Genomic DNA, 19,940 nt, shown 5'->3' with positions numbered 1-19,940 from the left:
TGTCAGAAGATAAATGGCTCCTTCAGTGTTGCAGCTCATGTGGCTTGAAATGTGGAATTCTTGCTCATTCACAATAAATGTTTTAATGGGTAAAGTGGAACGGTCTTTTTTTTAGATTTTTACAGCCTTTCCAGCCCAAACATCTGTGGAAGCTCTTATATAATGCTGTAATACTTTCCTTTTCCACAGGAATGTAACTTGATGTTAATTTTTGTTTAAGATTTTCTGCTCTCCGGTATATAATTCTAGGTTTTTTTGGGAGAATGGTTTTGAGATCTTTGTCTAATTCCAACAGGTGTCAATGTCTACATAACATCTCTTCAATGCATTTATTGTTGCCATTATATTGTGTCAGGAATGCGAGTTCAAAATTATTTGGAGGTTTCGTTCTTATCTTTATCTTTAATTAATTCTTCTCTTTCTATTGCCTCAATCTTCTGTAGACTCTCTTTTAGTGCTTTCATTTCGAATCCTTTTTCCAAAAATTGTCCGGTTAACTCCTCACTTTGTTTTTTGAAAACTTTTTCATCAGTGCAGTTCCTTTTTAATCTTCTGTATTGTCCACCGGGAATGTTACTGATCCATCTCTGGTGGTGATTACTGTTCGCTGCCAGGATCGTATTCCTATTAAAAATATGATTTAAATCATTCCGTCTGGATCTGTGTGTGAGTAATGTAGGTGTCATACCGCAGCACACTAACACAAAAAAGTTAGTAAACAGATAAAATAAAATAAATGGCAACAATAAATGGATTGAAGAGATGTTATGTAGACATTGGCACCTGTTGGAATTAGACGAAGATCTCAAAACCATTCTCCCCAAAAAAACCTAGAATTATATACCGGAGAGCAGAAAATCTTAAACAAAAATTAACATCAAGTTCCATTCCTGTGGAAAAGGAAAGTAATACAGCATTAAATAAGAGCTTCCACAGATGTTTCCACAGGGCTGGAAAGGCTGTAAAAATCTAAAAAAAGACCGTTCCACTTTACCCATTAAAACATTTATTGTGAATGAGCAAGAATTCCACATTTCAAGCCACATGAGCTGCAACACTGAAGGAGCCATTTATCTTCTGACATGCCCATGTGGGCTAAACTATATAGGTCAAACTAAAATAAAAAGAAAACCCCGCATAGCAGAACATATAAATAATATTAAAAAAGGACTTAGTACACATAGCGTCTCTCAGCATTTCGCAGATGTGGATGGAAAAAATCCATTAGGATTGAAATTTTTTGGAATAGAAAAAGTTCAAATTAATTGGAGGGGGGGGCAATATAGTGAAAGAGTTAAAAAAAACATGAAAGCAAGTGGATTTTCTTATTAAAAACCCTAAAACCGCAGGGCCTTAATATAGATATAGAGTTAAATGTTTTTTTAGAATAAAGTATCTATTTTTAACATATCCATTCATTCCTCTGGAACACTTTTGGTTACAATATTACATACAATTAACACTAATGGAAACCACAATTCTTGAAACTGTTAACCTGAAAGACACAAAGTGTCATTTTAATCAATAAAGTTTTATGAAGAAAAAAAGAGGAAAAGAAACCATGGAGGAGAAATAAAAAGGCCCCCCAGGGAAGTGAACGTCATCCTTGACAAAGTACGTTTAGTACGAAATGCATTGGAGACGGAGACAGAGTTTGCAGGCTGCCCGACTGACTTCTCCACCCCACCAGAAGCAAGACGCTGCTGACCGCTGTGCAAGGAGGCACAGCACGCCAAGGCTGAAAGGGATGGAGGAGACATCGCGCACCGCACTGTTAAAGGAATACCGGAGGGACGGCAACCATAGGGTAAGAGTAGGGGCAGTGTGCTATTTCTATAAACATCTATGCTCCCGCATTCACCGGACCACCTATAAGACATTCTACTCCATACCACTCCATCATAAAAAGAGCTATAAACAGCGAGTGTGTATAGGAGGTTTTATTTATGATTTTATTTGAATCGTGGTTTATTTAATTTCATTTATTTCTGTATACACAGTACATATTCAAGCTCTCTTTTTTAACATAATTTATGGCTATTACTAAAACCTGGACTGTTAGTGTGCCTTGAGGACCGAGGTTAGGAAACACTGGATTGCACCATGGTTGTGTATAGATCCCCTTCAGTAGATGTACTTGACATGGAGTGAGGACGGAAGTGCGGTTCCAGACAGTGCCGTTATTTTCTCAACTTTAGCATCTAACTCCAAAAGTAGAAATGTCTCTTTGCAGATCCACGTGGATAGTAACTGATGATGTCAGGGTACATCTACTGAAGGGGAGCTATCCACAACCATTACACCTTGGCTGCTGACACTGCAGCAAGTCATTTTTATATTGTACGCTATCTGAGTTTTTTTTAATGCTACAATGGCTTTTCTAAATTTATATAGCCTACACAGTAATTCTACTATATTAATAATCCATGAACATGTTATTGCTACTGTTTATAAATATCAACATTTGCTACAATATTATATTAATCCCATGTTTCTATATTTCTGAAAATAAAATAATTTTAGCATTTAAAAAAATAACTTCAGTTACTAGTTTCCCTAGTCGCACTGCGCAATGCTGATATTTACGTAGACTGAGAGATTGTTGGCCATTGCACATGTGTGTAAGGTAGTATTTTGTGATACGGCTTTCTGGCTTGCATAAATTAGCAACTGCGTCCTTGCTCACAACAGAAGAGCCCTTTTGCGTGGCTGGAGGCCCGCTGTGTCTGCGGCAGTTTAGTCTTACATTAGCGATGTACCGTATTGTCGCGTTAATGCGATTCTGAGCTGCTGGGTTGCAGGATTGGTGAAATGCAATGTGTTGGATTTCACTGATTTTGTAATCACGATCAATATATAATCATAATTAGCAAATCATTGAAATTTTAACATGTATAATTTTCCGACCGGCGGATCAGCGTTTCCTATCGCAGGATCAGACAATATGTCGTCTGGCTTATGGGGGGCTTTAACTCAGAAGGCTGATGGAAGGTGAGCAGCAGATAAAAGATGCATTTAGTGGACGTCATTGAGCACTGTACGGCGAGTGGCTTATTAGCATATTTTCACAATTAAGAATCCATTAGAGATCACCGCTGCAATGGTATTTGTATCCACATCTGAATCTGGCCTGACATCTCTCCTGTACATTACTATATATGTGGAATGCAGCAATGACAGTGCTGAAGGCAGCAGACAGGAGATTCCACAAGTGATCTCTAGGGGGCAGCAGTGAGTTACCTGACCCAATGCTGGTAGTATTGGAAGCAGCATCAAGTTGTCAGATATGATGATGAAATACGGTCACCCTCAGAGGCACAGACGTATACACACATTGAGGCACACATGCACATACAGAGGCACGGACATATACATATAGTGAGGCATGCACACACAGAGCAGGACTGATGCAGAGATGAACACGTCAGCTACGTGGATGGACCTTGTGTGTGTTCGCACTGTGCAGGTTCCGGAGTTGAACACATGCAAATCATTTGTCTTTGCTCCTAGAGGACTCACATGTAAGCAAAATTATGAGAGCCCGCTATTCCATTGTCTCTCCATGTGCAGCAAAAACAGTTTGTAGGGAAAAATAAGTCAGAGAAAGAACCTTTAATACCCCAGTTGCATAAGTATTGACACCTCTAAACTAACGCTTCCAGCAAATATTAAATGATTAATTTTTAGGCACCTTCATCTGTGAAAGCTAGAAAAAAATTACATTGAAGATAAAACCTCTCGTCTCTTATCCCTGCAGATGTGAGCGATATAAACGCGCTGAATCTGCTGTCAGCCCGTGTCGTGTAGTATCGCCAATGAGTCATGTAAGCTCTCTTATTAGGGTTGAAGTTGGCATTAAGGATCTATTGTACAAACTGTTGCATTTGCTGGCTTGTTACATGCAGTGTATAATAATATCATATGGTCTGACGGGGATTAGAACAAAAAAAAGGTGAGTCAATTCTTTTAGCGTTCATATTAAATATGGAAGTTTATATTTAAGACACTCTTAACAGTGAAAAAACGTTTATCAAAAACAGCATAAAAAACAAATATAGCTCATTAGATCGGCGACAAAAGAACTAATCAATAATCTGTCTGCAGATAGTCCAGATACTGATAAAGAAGAAGAATGTGTCACTATCTGCTCCACTGAATAAATATCCGCACCATGCCTCATAGTTATATAACTTCCTCCCAGCCTATACCCCTGTACAGGGTGTGTTCCTTTACCGCAGTCACATCAGGTTTATAATCGGCCAATTATGTTTCTGAGGTGTGTATTGGCCGGCCAATCAGAACTTCTGAATCCTGGACACATCTTGCACTAGTAGGTAAGCCGATTCTGCTCTATATAAAGAGACATAAAGAGAGCATAACTTCATACTTATCACCGTTGTTTAATTCACTTCAAAATGGATGATATATCAGTATAGATATTTTATTTGCATATAAAAAGCTGGTATTTCACTCACATACAGTATATAATAACATGGTACGGTATAATACTTAAAGCAGGAACACGGTAACAACCATTAAAATGGATGATAATGATATCATTATAGTTATTTTATTGTATACATCCAGTCAATAACCACGAAACAAAATTATTAATTATTATTATTCAAATAGGTGCGGGGAAAAGCTCCGGGTTTCATGTTCGGATCTACTAAATTTTTCAGAAATTTCCCCTCGCTGTAAACTCTGGGGTAATGAGCGGTAACCCGTAAAGTAAACATAACATGATGGAATCTATGGGATTCCTGCTTGTGACGCCCCAGAGGCTGCATTGCACACTGATATTTCCTCACAGCTTTTGAGGCTGCAAGAAAAAAATATGAGATATGGTAAGAACTTACCTTTGTTATCTCTATTTCTACGAAGTCCATAGGGTTCCACAGGATACCTTGGGGTATAGGTGTGACGTCGGTCATCGGGCACCATAGAGTTAAGCTTTCAGCCTCCCAGGATGCACTAGGGTCCCCCTCCTATACCCCGCCCCCGAGCCAAGGCACCTCAGTTAGTTACCAAGCCATAGGCCGGAGGAGGAGAAGGAAGAGAGAGAAAAAAGATCTGGACACACACAAGAATCACATTCTCACCAGAGGGAGACGGAAAAAACGGTGACCAGAGCAAAGCCCATCTGCAGCACAGGTGTGACAGGGCGGGAGTCCTGTGGAACCCTATGGACTTCGTAGAAATAGAGATAACAAAGGTAAGTTCTTACCATGTCTCATATTTTCTACTTCAGGGTCCATAGGGTATCCACAGGATACCTTGGGGATGTCCCAAAGCAGTATCCTTTAAGGGTGGGGACGCTCCTGTGCTGAAAGGAGAATCCGCCGCCTGAAGGAAGCATCCTGAGAGGCGAAGGTGTCAAACCTGTAATACCTCACGAAGGTATGGACAGAAGACCACGTAGCAGCCTTGCAGATCTGGACTGCAGAGGCACCACGTCGAGCTGCCCACGAAGGACCCACAGACCTAGTGGAATAAGCCTTCACTGAAGGAGGAACCGGCAGGCTTTCATGAAGATAAGCTTCAGAAATAGCCATACGGATCCAGGCTGCAAAAGTTTGCTTTGAAGCAGGCCAACCCTTTTTACGGAAGCCATAGAGTATAAACAAGGCGTCCGACTTCCTAAAGGAAGAAGTGCGGTCAACATAAGTCCTTAAGGCCCGCACAACATCCAAAGTGGCCTCACCCACTGAAAGACCAGGTGAGTTAAAGGCCGGAACAACTATTTCCTCGTTAACATGAAACTGGGAAACAACTTTGGGAAGAAATTCAGGTCGAGTACGGAGCACTGCCCTGTTCCCATGAAAAATCAAGAAAGGGGGTCTACAAGAGAGAGCCCCTAAATCAGAAACACGTCTGGCCGAAGCTATGGCCAGAAGGAAAACAGTCTTAGCTGTTAGCCATTTAAGATCCACTGAGCCCAGGAGAGCCCTCAGGACCACAGCCAAATCCCAAGGCGCCACAGGTGGAACAAAGGGCAGCTGAATGCGGAGAACACCTTGCATAAAGGTGCGCACATCCGGGATTGTAGCAATCCTACGGTGAAACCAGACAGACAGGGCTGAAACCTGTACCTTCAAAGAAGCAAGGCAAAGCCCATGATCTAGTCCCGCTTGTAGGAAGGCGAGTATCCGAGACAGACGAAATTCCCGCGGTGCATAACCTCTCGGTCGACACCACTGGAAGAACATATGCCACACGCGATGGTATATCCTCGCGGAAGACGGCTTCCGAGCTCGTAACATGGTACGCACCACAGAGCTGGAAACCCCCCTGGACCTCAGCATGGCTGTCTCAACAGCCACGCCATCAAAGACAGCCGAGTCAGGTCCGGGTGAAGACAGGGACCCTGTGACAGAAGGTCCGGTCATAGCGGCAACCGCAGAGGACTGTCCACGGACAGACCTTGAAGGTCTGAGAACCAGTGCCGTCTGGGCCACGTGGGAGCTATCAACAGGAGCGTCCCTCCTTCCTGTTTGAATTTCCAGATTACCCGTGGAAGAAGGGAAATCGGAGGAAACAGGTATGCGAACCGGAATGTCCACCGGATGGACAGAGCATCCACCAGAGACGCCCCTTTGTCTCTTGTGCGAGACCCGTACACCGGCAACTTGTTGTTGTGCCGGGACGCCATGAGGTCGATCTCTGGAAGACCCCATCTGTCCACCAGCAGTTGAAAAACGTCCGGGTGCAGGGACCATTCCCCCTGGTGACTTAGAAAGTCCGCCTCCCAATTTAGCCCCCCCGGGATGAAGACCGCTGATATGGCCGGAAGATTGCGCTCCGCCCATACCAGGATCCGAGAGACCTCCACGAGAGCCGCCCGACTTCGGGTTCCTCCTTGCCTGTTTATGTAGGCCACGGTGGTAGCATTGTCCGACTGGACCTGTACCGGACGACCCTGGAGAACCCGATGTGCCTGCCGGAGAGCATTGAAGACCGCACGGAGTTCCAAGATATTGATTGGAAGCTCCGCTTCTGTCGGCGTCCACCTGCCCTGGAACAAGTGTGGACCCGAAACTGCTCCCCAGCCCCGAAGACTGGCGTCCGTTGTCAACAGGACCCAATTTGGAACCCAGAACGGACGTCCCTTGCTGAGATGGGTCGTCTGTAACCACCAGGCAAGGGACAGGCGAACCTCCGGGGTGAGCACAATCGTTTGGGACTTCAGAGACTGAGGCAGCCCGTTCCACTTGGACAGGATCAGGTGCTGCAGAGGTCTGGAGTGAAACTGGGCATATTCCACCATGTCAAACACCGACACCATGGAGCCCAGTAACCTCATCGCCGAGTGTAGAGACACCCGGCGGCTGTGCAGACAACTGCGCACCCTCGACTGTAAAGCAGAGATCTTTTCCCCCGTCACAAAGATCCTTTGCTGTCCTGAGTCCAATAAGGCTCCGAGGTGCAGAATCCGCCGGGACGGGATTAGAGTGGACTTCTGCCAGTTGATTAACCAGCCGTGCCGTTGCAGTAGTGCAATGGTCAGGTCCAAGTGGCGTAGAAGGAGCTTGGGAGATCCTGCCACTAATAAAAGGTCATCCAAGTACGGCAACATATGGACTCCCTGCAGCCGCAGAGAAGCCGCCATGACCGCCATCACCTTGGTGAACACACGTGGTGCTGTCGCCAGGCCAAAAGGTAACGCCCGAAACTGGAAGTGGTCGCTGCGGATTGCAAACCTGAGGAACTGTTGATGGTGCGAAAGAATAGGGACATGCAGGTAAGCGTCCTGTATGTCCAATGACACCATGTAGTCCCCAGGTTCCAGCGCCAGAATGATGGACCGTAGGGTCTCCATCCAAAACTTCGGCACCAGCAAAGACTTGTTGAGAGCTTTGAGGTTTAGAATCGGACGATACGACCCATTGGGTTTCTGCACCAAAAAAAGATTTGAATAGAAACCCTGGCCCCTCTGGGAGAATGGAACAGGCACTATAACTCCAGCCTGGAGCATAGTGTGCAAGACCTTCCGCAGCTCCGTGGCCTTGTTCCGGTCTGATGGTAGACCCGTGGTGAAGAATCGAGCCGGGGGTCTGTGCCAGAAAGAGAGGGCGTACCCTTGGGAGACCACCTCGAGAACCCAAGTGTCTGTCGTGGTAACCGACCAACACCGGGTGAACTGCAGCAGGCGGCCTCCCACTTTGGGATCCCCCAAAGGGACCGTCAGGCCGCAGGCTTGTCATTTGGCTTAGGGGCCGGACGTCTGGTACTCCATGCCTGCTTCCGGGGCTTGGCCGATTTCTTAGGACCAGCCTGTCGAGGAAAAGACTGTGGTTTGGGCCCGCCCTGGGCCCTATAAGACCGAAAGGACGATGGTCCAGAACCAGAAGGAGCAGCGGCCGACGGGAGACATGCCGATTTGGCTGCCGCCAGCGTGGCCACAATCTTATCCAGATCCGGACCGAAGAGAACTTCTCCGGTAAATGGCAACACCTCCAAACCCTTTTTGGAATCAGCGTCCGCCTTCCAGGATCGCAACCACAAGGTGCGACGAGCAGCCACCGCTGCTGAAGAAATTCGAGACACCAGGGTACTAATGTCTAAGGCCGCCTCGTTGATATAAGTGGCCGAATCACGGAGATTACCAATCAACTCCGCCTGATCGGCCGGACAGTCGGAATCAAAAGACGCCTCTAATGAATCCGCCCAGCGCTCCATCGCTCTGGCAACCCAGCAAATAGCCATAGCCGGCCGTGCTGCCCCCCCCGCAAGGGAATAAGCGGACTTCAGGCAGATCTCCACCTTGCGGTCCGTAGCATCCTTAAGGGAGGACATGGATGGCATCGGCAATGTGGCACTACAGACAAGACGGGTCACGTGAGAATCCACCTGTGGAGGGGATTCCCACTTTGCAAAATAATTATCCGCGAACGGATAAGCCACCGCCAGGCGCCTTTGCGGCTGGTAACGTTTGCCAGGCTGTTTCCACGCCTCCTCTAAATGGTCCACTAACTGACCCGAAAGAGGAAAGACTGTGGCATCGCCCTTCACATCTTTAAAAAAGGCATACTTGGATTTAGCCGCTGGGGGAACTTCGTCCTCAATCACCAAGGCTGTGCGGACTGCCCGAATAAGTCCAGGAATATATACTTTGGACTTAGCGTCAGCGTCCTTACTATGGAGAGGTTCCTGATCGTAAGGATCCAGAATCTCCCCATCATCAGACGTCCCTTCGTCATCCTCATAAGGAGCCGACAGAGACGCCACCGGCCGTTTATGTGGCCGCATCACAGACTCCCCTTGCAACACATCCGACAAGTGCTGTACAGAACTCGTCAGGGAGTTAACCCACGCCGGCTCCTGAGAAACCGGGAGCGGGGAAATAGGGAGACTGTGGGGTACCACCAATTGTCGTGGGAAACCCTGCATGGGTGACGACACCACTGACTGCTGGGACAAACCCATCTGCGTAAACGCGGGCTGCGGAGCTAACTGGCCCACTAAGGTCATAAGCGCCTGAGCGAAACAAGCCCAGGGCGGCTCCTGTACCGGTGCTGTAACCGTAATAGGCCGCGTCATTGACAAACACTGCCGGCAGAGGCCCTCCGCGCTACCCTCCCCCTCCGCTAACGGTACTTTACACGTAGTACACTGTAGCCAGAGAGGAAAATCACTTTCAGACATGATGGCACCAAGTATGTGACCCCTCTCACCAATTATATATTAAATAGGCGAGAGACCACCCTGCAGCACCGCACCGCAAGGGCTTAGCAGAAAGGACAGGGACAGTAATAAAGCTGACAGTCAGAAGAAGAGTTACAGGCAGCAGCGCTAGCACAGTCACATACAATGCAAAGAAAAATCAATTCCTGCACTAACAGCGCTGATCACTCAACTACGCAGACACAGGGCCTGGTAGGACACAGCGCTGCATACACAGACCTGACCCAAATCGGAGGAGAGGTATGCGGGGGGACCCAGACCACGATGCTTCCATCCAGTGCTTCCAGCAGCGTTCACCATGCGTTCAGGAAAGATGGCCGCCGACTAGCAGAGAGGAGGCTGGGCTGGGGGAGGAGCGCTGCTACAGGATCCATCGGCCGTGTGCAGAGAGGGCTGTGTGCAGCGGGGGAGGCGCCGGCTGTGAGACAGGGAAGGCGCGCTCCCCTGGCATGCATTTAACCCCCGGGGCGCCGCAGCGCTACCGCTCTGCTGCGGTCCGCTGTCCCAGGGGGGTAGTGGAAGCGCAGGTTCTTACCTGGCTCCACGCTGCAGCCAGTCCCCAGGGAGCACCCTGCCTGGGGACTCTGGACCATGTAACAGCGGGGACCTACCGCGAGACCCTGCTGCTTACCTTGCTGTCCCCCTTGAATCCGGCCATGGTCCGGAACATCTGGGGTCACCGCTAGCTGTGACCCCAGATGCTCACCAGCTTCCCCGGATCGGTACCGGCATTCTGGTACCGGCGGGGGTGTAGGGAAGACAGCATGGACGTCAGGACTGACTGTCCATGCTGTACATCCAGATGTGCAGCCACAGCTGCATGAAGAAAAAGCTTCAGGGGCTCTTCTAGCCCCCACTCCAACAGGTGCACCCGACTCCGGCCGGGCACCAAACGAAACTGAGGTGCCTTGGCTCGGGGGTGGGGTATAGGAGGGGGACCCTAGTGCATCCTGGGAGGCTGAAAGCTTAACTCTATGGTGCCCGATGACTGACGTCACACCTATACCCCAAGGTATCCTGTGGATACCCTATGGACCCTGAAGTAGAAAAATCAGCGTTTCGTACCGGGATGCAGGGCCTAAGTGAATAGGTCCAGGCTGTCAAGTAGCCACGGGGCTTACTTTATATAGATATGCCCCTATGAGTATTATGAATGGCCCTCCCCTGATATGCCCATGAGGCTGCTGTGACCCTTCCCTGACACGCCCATGAGGCGACCATGACCCTCCCTTGACACACCCCTGAAGGCGGCCTTTTTATTTATTTATTTTTTGCATTAATTTCAGGTCAGCTCTGTCACCACCCAGGAACGCCCATGGTTTTGCCTCTCTGTTCCTAATTCCTGCACTCCCATACGCAACAGCGTACACTCGGTGGAAAGCATGCACTGTAGGGGCTTTCAGATTTTTGTTTGCGCATGTGCAGTAGTAAATAATGGCTCAACTGCACTAAAATCAGCATTGTGTGTACCTCCAAATCAGGCCTCGGTCAATGCAAGCGTTAATCCCAGTCACACTGCACATGGATCCCAATGGTCCCCGCTCTAAGACGCAGCTCAGAACTAGACGCAGAGATGTGCAATTTCAGCGAGCGTTTCAGGGAGGAAAACTGGCTAGCTGGGCAGGGACATGGACTCCATTAGTTTATGGGTGACAGGGGGGGGGTATTATGATAGACGGGGGCCCGTGTGCGGAGTACATGCCGCTGGTCTATATCCCGACAACGCAAGCCTGACGGGATTTAAAATATGTGTCCAAATACCAACGCCAATCTTAATCCCGATGCCAGAATACAGATGTACGCTGGACTGATCGTGGTAAGTCCGGGCATGTTGGTACTGTGAGGGGGGGGTTTAGTGATGCCCGGGGGGACATAGAGTTAGGCACCCCCTGGGGAGGTTTAGGCTAGGGGGAGGGAAGGTTAGGCTCCACTGGGGGGAGGTTATGGTTTGGCACCCTCTCACCCCCTCGGGAGGGTTAGGTTTAGGGTGCGGTAGGGGGAGTTAGGCACTAGGGGGGAAGTCAGGACCGGCTCAGGGGTCAGAGCACCTTGTACTGGCCCATCAGAAGGCGCCCTTTCATCGCTTTGCCGCGTGCGACCAAATTTGGGGGCGTGGCCTGATTACCATAGGCCATGCCCCCTATGTGACATTATTTAGAGGCATGCCTGCATGGCACGCCTCCAAATAATGTCAGGCTGGGGGTAAAGCCCAGCACTCCGTCACTGGCTGGGCTTCCCCCAGCCCTCTCCCGTCACACTCCGGGGGTCCGGCACCGCCGCACAGCTGCGGCGGTGGGGGTCCTCAACCTCCCGATTAGACCACCCGCGGGCCACTTCGGCCTGCGGGTGGAACAGCGGGACACTACTGTCCCGCTGAAATCGGGATGCTGGGAAAGGGTCCGTCCTCTAGGGGTGGCGCCCTTGTGCGACCGCACTGGTTAAACACCCCTAGAGCCGGCCCTGGGGGAAGGTTAGAGTTGGGTATCACTAAGGGAGGGAGAGGGGTAAGGCTAGGGTACTTACCAGCCCTGTCAGGATCTTCTCCCTTCGGGCTGACGGCGTCGGGATATGAACCGCTGGGACTTCATACCCATTCCCCTACTGTGTATCGCCGGTATAATTTTGCAGGCACCATGTTCATCTTCCCAGAGACTTCCTAAGCCGCAGCCGTGAGGTAAGTATATTCAATGGCTGCAGGGTGGGTTTCCCTTGGCTCGGGCACATGTGCACCACTCGCCCTGCACCCATTATAGATACACCAGTGATGGGTGGCACACCGCCAGAGGCTGAAGGGAAGATTACTTTTATGTTACTGTAAATATTGCGGCAGTGCCGGTGACCACAAGCAGCGCAGCGGTGATATTTTTGCATCGTCGCTTGATAAATACATAACAAGCAAATAACTGAATAATGGCTGGGGGAAAAAACAATGCTCTAAGTAAAGGTTTTATGACCCTTCAAGTAAATAAATCACAAAGCTAGAAGATAATAAATCACATTACCTGCTAATAACAGTGGGACAGGTATATGAATAAGATGCTCAGTAGCAGGTACGTTGCAGTCAGGGCCGATCTCAGAAAGATAGAACATCCTAGAGACAACCGAGAGACATTATTAGAGCGACGGGACCGATTACAGGCTGTCTACGCTGTACTATAACCTGGTGAGGACATGAGAGGGCTGATTACAGGCTGTCTATGCTGTACTATAACCTGGTGAGGACATGAGAGGGCCGATTACAGGCTGTCTATGCTGTACTATAACCTGGTGAGGACATGAGAGGGCCGATTACAGGCTGTCTATGCTGTACTATAACCTGGTGAGGACATGAGAGGGCCGATTACAGGCTGTCTACGCTGTACTATAACCTGGTGAGGACATGAGAGGGCCGATTACAGGCTGTCTACGCTGTACTATAACCTGGTGAGGACATGAGAGGGCCGATTACAGGCTGTCTACGCTGTACTATAACCTGGTGAGGACATGAGAGGGCCGATTACAGGCTGTCTACGCTGTACTATAACCTGGTGAGGACATGAGAGGGCTGATTACAGGCTGTCTATGCTGTACTATAACCTGGTGAGGACATGAGAGGGCTGATTACAGGCTGTCTATGCTGTACTATAACCTGGTGAGGACATGAGAGGGCCGATTACAGGCTGTCTATGCTGTACTATAACCTGGTGAGGACATGAGAGGGCCGATTACAGGCTGTCTATGCTGTACTATAACCTGGTGAGGACATGAGAGGGCTGATTACAGGCTGTCTACACTGTACTATAACCTGGTGAGGACATGAGAGGGCCGATTACAGGCTGTCTATGCTGTACTATAACCTGGTGAGGACATGAGAGGGCCGATTACAGGCTGTCTATGCTGTACTATAACCTGGTGAGGACATGAGAGGGCTGATTACAGGCTGTCTACGCTGTACTATAACCTGGTGAGGACATGAGAGGGCTGATTACAGGCTGTCTACGCTGTACTATAACCTGGTGAGGACATGAGAGGGCTGATTACAGGCTGTCTATGCTGTACTATAACCTGGTGAGGACATGAGAGGGCTGATTACAGGCTGTCTATACTGTACTATAACCTGGTGGGGACATGAGAGGGCTGATTACAGGCTGTCTATACTGTACTATAACCTGGTGAGGACATGAGAGGGCTGATTACAGGCTGTCTATGCTGTACTATAACCTGGTGAGGACATGAGAGGGCTGATTACAGGCTGTCTATGCTGTACTATAACCTGGTGAGGACATGAGAGGGCTGATTACAGGCTGTCTATGCTGTACTATAACCTGGTGAGGACATGAGAGGGCCGATTACAGGCTGTCTACGCTGTACTATAACCTGGTGAGGACATGAGAGGGCCGATTACAGGCTGTCTATGCTGTACTATAACCTGGTGAGGACATGAGAGGGCCGATTACAGGCTATCTATGCTGTACTATAACCTGGTGAGGACATGAGAGGGCTGATTACAGGCTGTCTACGCTGTACTATAACCTGGTGAGGACATGAGAGGGCTGATTACAGGCTGTCTATACTGTACTATAACCTGGTGGGGACATGAGAGGGCTGAACAGGCCATAAATGACACATTTTTCTTTTAAATAAAGATAAATAGAGGATACATTTCCTGCGTAAGGGAAGATATTTAAATTAGGCAAAGAGGGTTTATTCATAAAAAAAATATAAAAATTGTAAAAGAATACTGTCTATTTCTGTGTATTTTCTGCTTCTTTAATAAAAAAAGAAGCAATGTACATAACCAAATATAGAACGGTATACAGATTTGGAGACTTCTATTATGAAATTATGTCAAATATATGCATAATTGGCAACTAAACGGCTACCCTGACTGTAAAGAACTGAAAACGTATAGAAGTTGGAATAGCAGAACGTTAGTGGATCTCGATAAGAATGTAACTGCCATCTAATGAAATGGATACGTCAATGAACAATAATTCCTTCATAATACATTACGTAGCTGCAGTGGAGTAACTAGGGTCTTTGGCGCCCATTGCAAGATGAAAAATGGTGCCCCCCAACTGTGTGTGAAAAAAGTGAGTGTGACCACATGACACAAGGGGTGTGGCCACTGGAAAATGGGGGCACACCACCGTTTCTACTCACTTTAGGAACATTCCTTTCCATTCCCCCAGTAGTAGTGCCCCACATACATTGCCCTCAATAGTAGTGCCCCTCATACAGTGCCCTCAGTTGTAGTGCTGCCTATGCAGTGCCCCTTATGTAGTGCCCCTTATGCAGTGCTTCCAGTAGTGCCCCTCATACAGTGCCCCAGTAGTAGTGCCACGTATGCAGTGCCCTCGGTAGTGCCCCTTATGCAATGATCCCAGTAGTAGTGCTGCATATACAGTGCCCCTTATGCAGTGTCATCAGTAGTAGTGCCCCTTATGCAATGCCCTCAGTAGTAGTGCCCCTTATGCAATGCCCTCAGTAGTAGTGCCGTGTATGCAGTGCCCTCAGTAGTAGTGCCCCTTATGCAATGCCCTCAGTAGTGCTGTGTATGCAATGCCTCCAGTAGTAGTGCCCCTTATGCAGTGCCCTCAGTAGTAGTGCCCCTTATGCAGTGCCCTCAGTAGTAGTGCCCCTTATGCAGTGCCCTCAGTAGTGCTGTGTATGCAGTGCCCTCAGTAGTGCCCCTTATGCAGTGCCCTTAGTAGTAGTGCCCCTTATGCAGTGCCCTCAGTAGTAGTGCCCCTTATGCAGTGCCCTCAGTAGTGCCGTGTATGCAATGCCCTCAGTAGTGCCCCTTATGCAATGCCCTCAGTAGTAGTGCCCCTTACATACAAAACACACAGAACACAAAATGATACTTGCCCGAATCCCCGCTCCTGCGCCTGCCGCTGTCTGCTCCTCCCGTCCCGCTCAGCACTATGGGAGAGACGTCATGAGGGGATATGAGGACACAAGTGTCTGTCTGTTATGCATGGGCATTTACTCCCTGTTTTAACAATCGGTAGAACCGGAGTTTCTTAATTCTCTTTTGATGCTCATTGTATATGTTATATTTATTTTGTTTTAATAAAATGATTTATTACTTGCGCTCCCTTGGTAGAAAACAGATACTACTGTACAAATCAATGATATTGACAGGTTATTGTGATATAATTCAGGGTCTGACCCTGCTCTCAATACAAACACAAATGACTTCGATATTCAGTGGCATGGGCATCCTGGCTAACCTGGCACCGTCGTGGGGATATCACCAGGAACATCCTGTGGGCCTGATTCTAATGTGGGAGTAAAAAAGAAGCCGGTACCTTTGCACCTTGGTAACACCAGGCTGCACTGCAGGGGGGAGGATATACATGTGCCTAGAGGGAGGGGAGCGTCCAAATTTAATTCTAAATTGCAGTGTAATAATAAAGCTGCCCAGTATTTGTGGGCCATATGCAACAGCAGCCAGTATGTATCCTGTATGTAAAATAATAAATGTATTTACCCCTCTTGCATTGCATTATGGTTGTTACAGGTGCTCTGTTACTGGCTCTTCTTTGTTTTACCCCCCACCTTAGAATCGGGCCCTGTGTGTTGAGGGCCCCATTGGTATTTACCTGCCAGTGATATTATCAAAATCAGTGTTAGTTGGATCTAAGGGCCTGATTCAGAGCCGGACGCAATTAGCGCTCGCTCGTCCAGAAAATAGGGGTGGCTATTCAAATGAACCGTTCGCTCTTTGCGGTCTGTTCACGCCTCTAGGTCTGAACAAGCGAACAAAACTTGCGGTCGTTTTTTGGGAATCTACGCCCCCTGGCGCTCGCATCCTACGTCATGTCCGCTATTTATTAGATTAATCGATTACATCGACCAGGGTATGAACTGCTCGCTATTCTTGTGGTTGGTTTTTGCTACCACAATTTTGCGAGCAGTTCTGGCTATTAAATAACCCAGTGACGTGGTCAATGACGCTGCTGTATTAATTATGCACATAAAACGCCCGTTTTGACCTTTAAGCACGCCTGCGTTCTGATCTCCACTCCCCGTTTTCAAGCTCCTTCCCCTGTTACCACCCACATACGCCTCATTCTGTCACTCAAATTATCAGGCATTCGCTATTTTGCGAGCACATGAATTTCGGCCGCACTAACTGGTTCGCGCATGCGTATAACGAACCGTACACATGCGCAGTTGGGCAAACATCGCTCGGAGCGAACGAGCGGCCGCTTACGAGCGGCTCTGAATCAGGCCCTAAGTTTACTTATAGGCTGGTAGCCTCTGGGATGATGAGGAACTGTATGAGGCAGACTGTTATGAGCTGCTCTTCCCATTAGAGCAGTGGTATTCAAAGTCTGTCCTCAGGACCCCAACAGTTCCCGTTTCCCATGTCACCCAGCAGGTGCACAGGTGTAGTCATTACTCACTGACACATATCCCAGATCACCCAGCAGGTGCACAGTTGTAAACGTTACTCACTGACACATATCGCAGGTCACCCAGCAGGTGCACAGGTGTAGTCCTTACTGGCTCACACAATTTCCAGGTCACCCAGCAGGTGCACAGGTGTAGTCATTACTCACTGACACATTTTAAAAGATCCTCAGGTGAAGGTGATAATTTCACTGCAATTCTGCGAGGAGACCTGGAAAACATGCACTGTTTGGGGTCCTGAGGACCGAGTTTGAGAACCTCTCCAATAGAGGCACCAGCTAGGGATGGCCATCGACCATTGATAGTTTACAAATATCGATGGTTTACTACCGATGGTTATTGCTATCGATGACAGCCAATGGTTTTCTGTCATCGATGGCAGCGTGGAACGCAATTGATTTTAATAAACCCGTGGCTTGCGAGGCACCCAGCAGCGGTGGCCATCAAGTGGTGCAAACCATCGATGGTTCACCACAGTTGGTTATTGTACCATCGATGGTTATCACCAATGGCACCATCAATGGCCATCCCTAGCAGCAGCCCTGCACTGGGCAGCCTATGTGTAGCATACTTGCCGACATTCAGCTCCCTCCTTCCGGGAGGGAGCTGAATGCCTGCATTCTGTGGGGGGCGTGGCCGGACTGTGATGCCGTTTTGGGGGCAAATGCCGGAAAAAAGGCATTGTAAAGCAGGGGGCGGAGCTTCGATGACGCGATTCAGCGCGAATCGCGTCAAAATCAATTGCGTTCCACGCTGCCATCGTTATCGGGCCCCCCGGCAGCGGGGGTTTTTACTAGTAGTCTGGGGGGGGTAGGCGGCAGCCGGGAGGCTTGCCTGCCTTTCCGGGGGGTCGGGAGCGGCACCCGATATTCGGGAGGCTCCCGATCAAATCAGGAGGGTAGGCAAGCCTGATGTCTAGAAGTGTAAAAACGTGTAGAGGGGACATATTTTATAGCAGAGATGCACAGTTTGGTTTACCTGAAATACGAACACACCTGAACTTAGGGGTTCCAAGTCGAATAGAGTCCCAGTTCGGAATCACTTTGAGTCCCGGCTCGGGTCTGCTGGAACTAGGATTTAAAAACTGAACTCTGGTTCTGGATTGCATGTACACAGGTCCAAATTACATGGTTTTAGCTGTTTTTATCGATATTTAAGGAATCCAAAAGACGATGATGAATTAGAAATAAAACATGGGGAGTCACGCACATCTCTAATTTTTATATACGGTTGTGTTCTGCTTTGCAGGAGGGGGATACAGCCACTGACTGTGTCTGACCCCTCCTGAGGTTCCTATGCTTATAATGGGGTAAAGTTTGTACCATCCAGCTGACCTTCTAGGTGCACTATATTATATACCAGTGTAATAGAAAGCACATGTCATACAGACAGTCCTGGTCCTCAGTCTCTGATGATTAATATGTGAGGCTGCCCCAGGCAGTGATTGATTGTAAACCAACACATTTTATATTTCCTGTGTTTCTCCTCTTTATTTCCGTTGTAATGTTTTATTTTTAGATCTAAGAAGAAAACATTACACTGGAAATAACCAGGTCAGTATTACAATGATTAATGTGGCCACAAGGGGCGCCCATAGTATACGAGCAGTGCCCATCATTATATGGCAACAGTAATAGATACTCCTATTTTACGAACATTGGGCCTGATTCAGACCCACTCGCAAGCGGCTGTCCGCTCGCAAGTGGGTCGATGGTGTGCACTGCGCATGCGCACGACGGCGGGAGCTCCGTCGTGCGCATGCGCCAGACGCGACGAGCGAAGGACTTTCCTTCGCTCGTTGTGTCTGATCAAAGGGGGCGTGCTGTCGATGGTGATTGACAGCACGCCCCCTTTGGTGGGCGTGCCGGGGGCGTGCCTCCCAGACGGGGGCGTTCCCAAGGGAACGCCTACCGTCAGAAGCCGGCCCACTGACATCACTAGTGATGTCAGTGGGAGTGATTTTGGCTGTGATAGAGCCAAAATCACTCCGGGCCTTGCGGTTGAGAAACTCAACCGCAGGCTCCGGCTCGCAGTGGCGATGGTCGTGATGGTCAAGACCATCGCGGCCATCAACCTGCACGCTCGTATAGGCTGTGGGTGGTGACCCACAGCTATACTGAGCCCCGCCGATCCGAGTCAGGCTCGACTTTTCCTGCCTGACTCGGATCTGAAATCGAGGCAAAACGTCATCATCCCGCCTTCCGGGTCTCGTGGGTTTTGGATTCTATATAAGGTACCCGCGTCTGTGCCATTTTCTCACTCGGCTGTGGACAGTGAAGAGGGAGGGTGACAGTTAGGGTTGGCTGGGCTGTGTAGTGTAGTGTAGTATTGTGCTGTGCTGTGTTGCTGTTGTCCATAGGGGCTGTGTCCACTCCTCCAAAGTCCATAGGGGCTGGCTGTGTTGTGCTGTGCTGCTGTTGTCCATAGGGGCTGGCTGGACTGTGTTGTGCAGTCAGTTGTCCATAGGGGCTGTATCCACTCCAAAGTCCTGTGTCGTGTCCCAGTCCTAAAGAGGTACTGTAGTGTTGTCCAGGGGGTGCTCTGTCCATCAGGGGTGCTCCCCCCAAGTGCAAAAAAAATAAATATTTTTTCTGTGTTTGTGAATTGTGTCCACTGTGGTTGCACGTGCATCAACAATGGAGCGCCAAGCGTGCGCCTGTGTCCCATAGGTAAAGGGCCGGCTGGCTTGACCGCTAAAGGGTGCTGTAACCCCCAAAGGGCTCTCCAAACAAAATTAAAAAATATTTTCTGTGTTTGTGAATTGTGTGCACTGTGGCTGCACGTGCATCAACAAAGGAGCAGCGCCAAGCGTGTGTCTGTCTGTTAAAGGGTGGTGTAACCCCCAAAGTGCGCTC

General features: G+C 48.7%; 1 protein-coding gene across 1 annotated transcript in view; it reads right to left on the bottom strand.

Moving 5' to 3' along the window:
• Positions 1 to 371: 371 nt before the first annotated feature.
• Positions 372 to 19,940, bottom strand: part of LOC148522293 (T-lymphocyte surface antigen Ly-9-like) — a 66,408-nt gene continuing 46,839 nt past the window's right edge. Inside the window, exon 9 of the mRNA XM_088474156.1 lies at positions 372 to 624. Within this exon, the coding sequence (XP_088330282.1) occupies positions 372 to 624 (253 nt within the window). The remainder of the gene's footprint in view (positions 625 to 19,940) is intronic.

This window comes from Taudactylus pleione, unplaced genomic scaffold, assembly GCF_031769625.1.
Source record: "Taudactylus pleione unplaced genomic scaffold, aTauple2 ptg000148l, whole genome shotgun sequence".
NCBI classification, from domain to species: domain Eukaryota; kingdom Metazoa; phylum Chordata; class Amphibia; order Anura; family Myobatrachidae; genus Taudactylus; species Taudactylus pleione.
The sequence above is the reverse complement of the archived record's forward strand: the minus strand, read 5'-3'. Positions and strand labels throughout refer to the sequence as shown.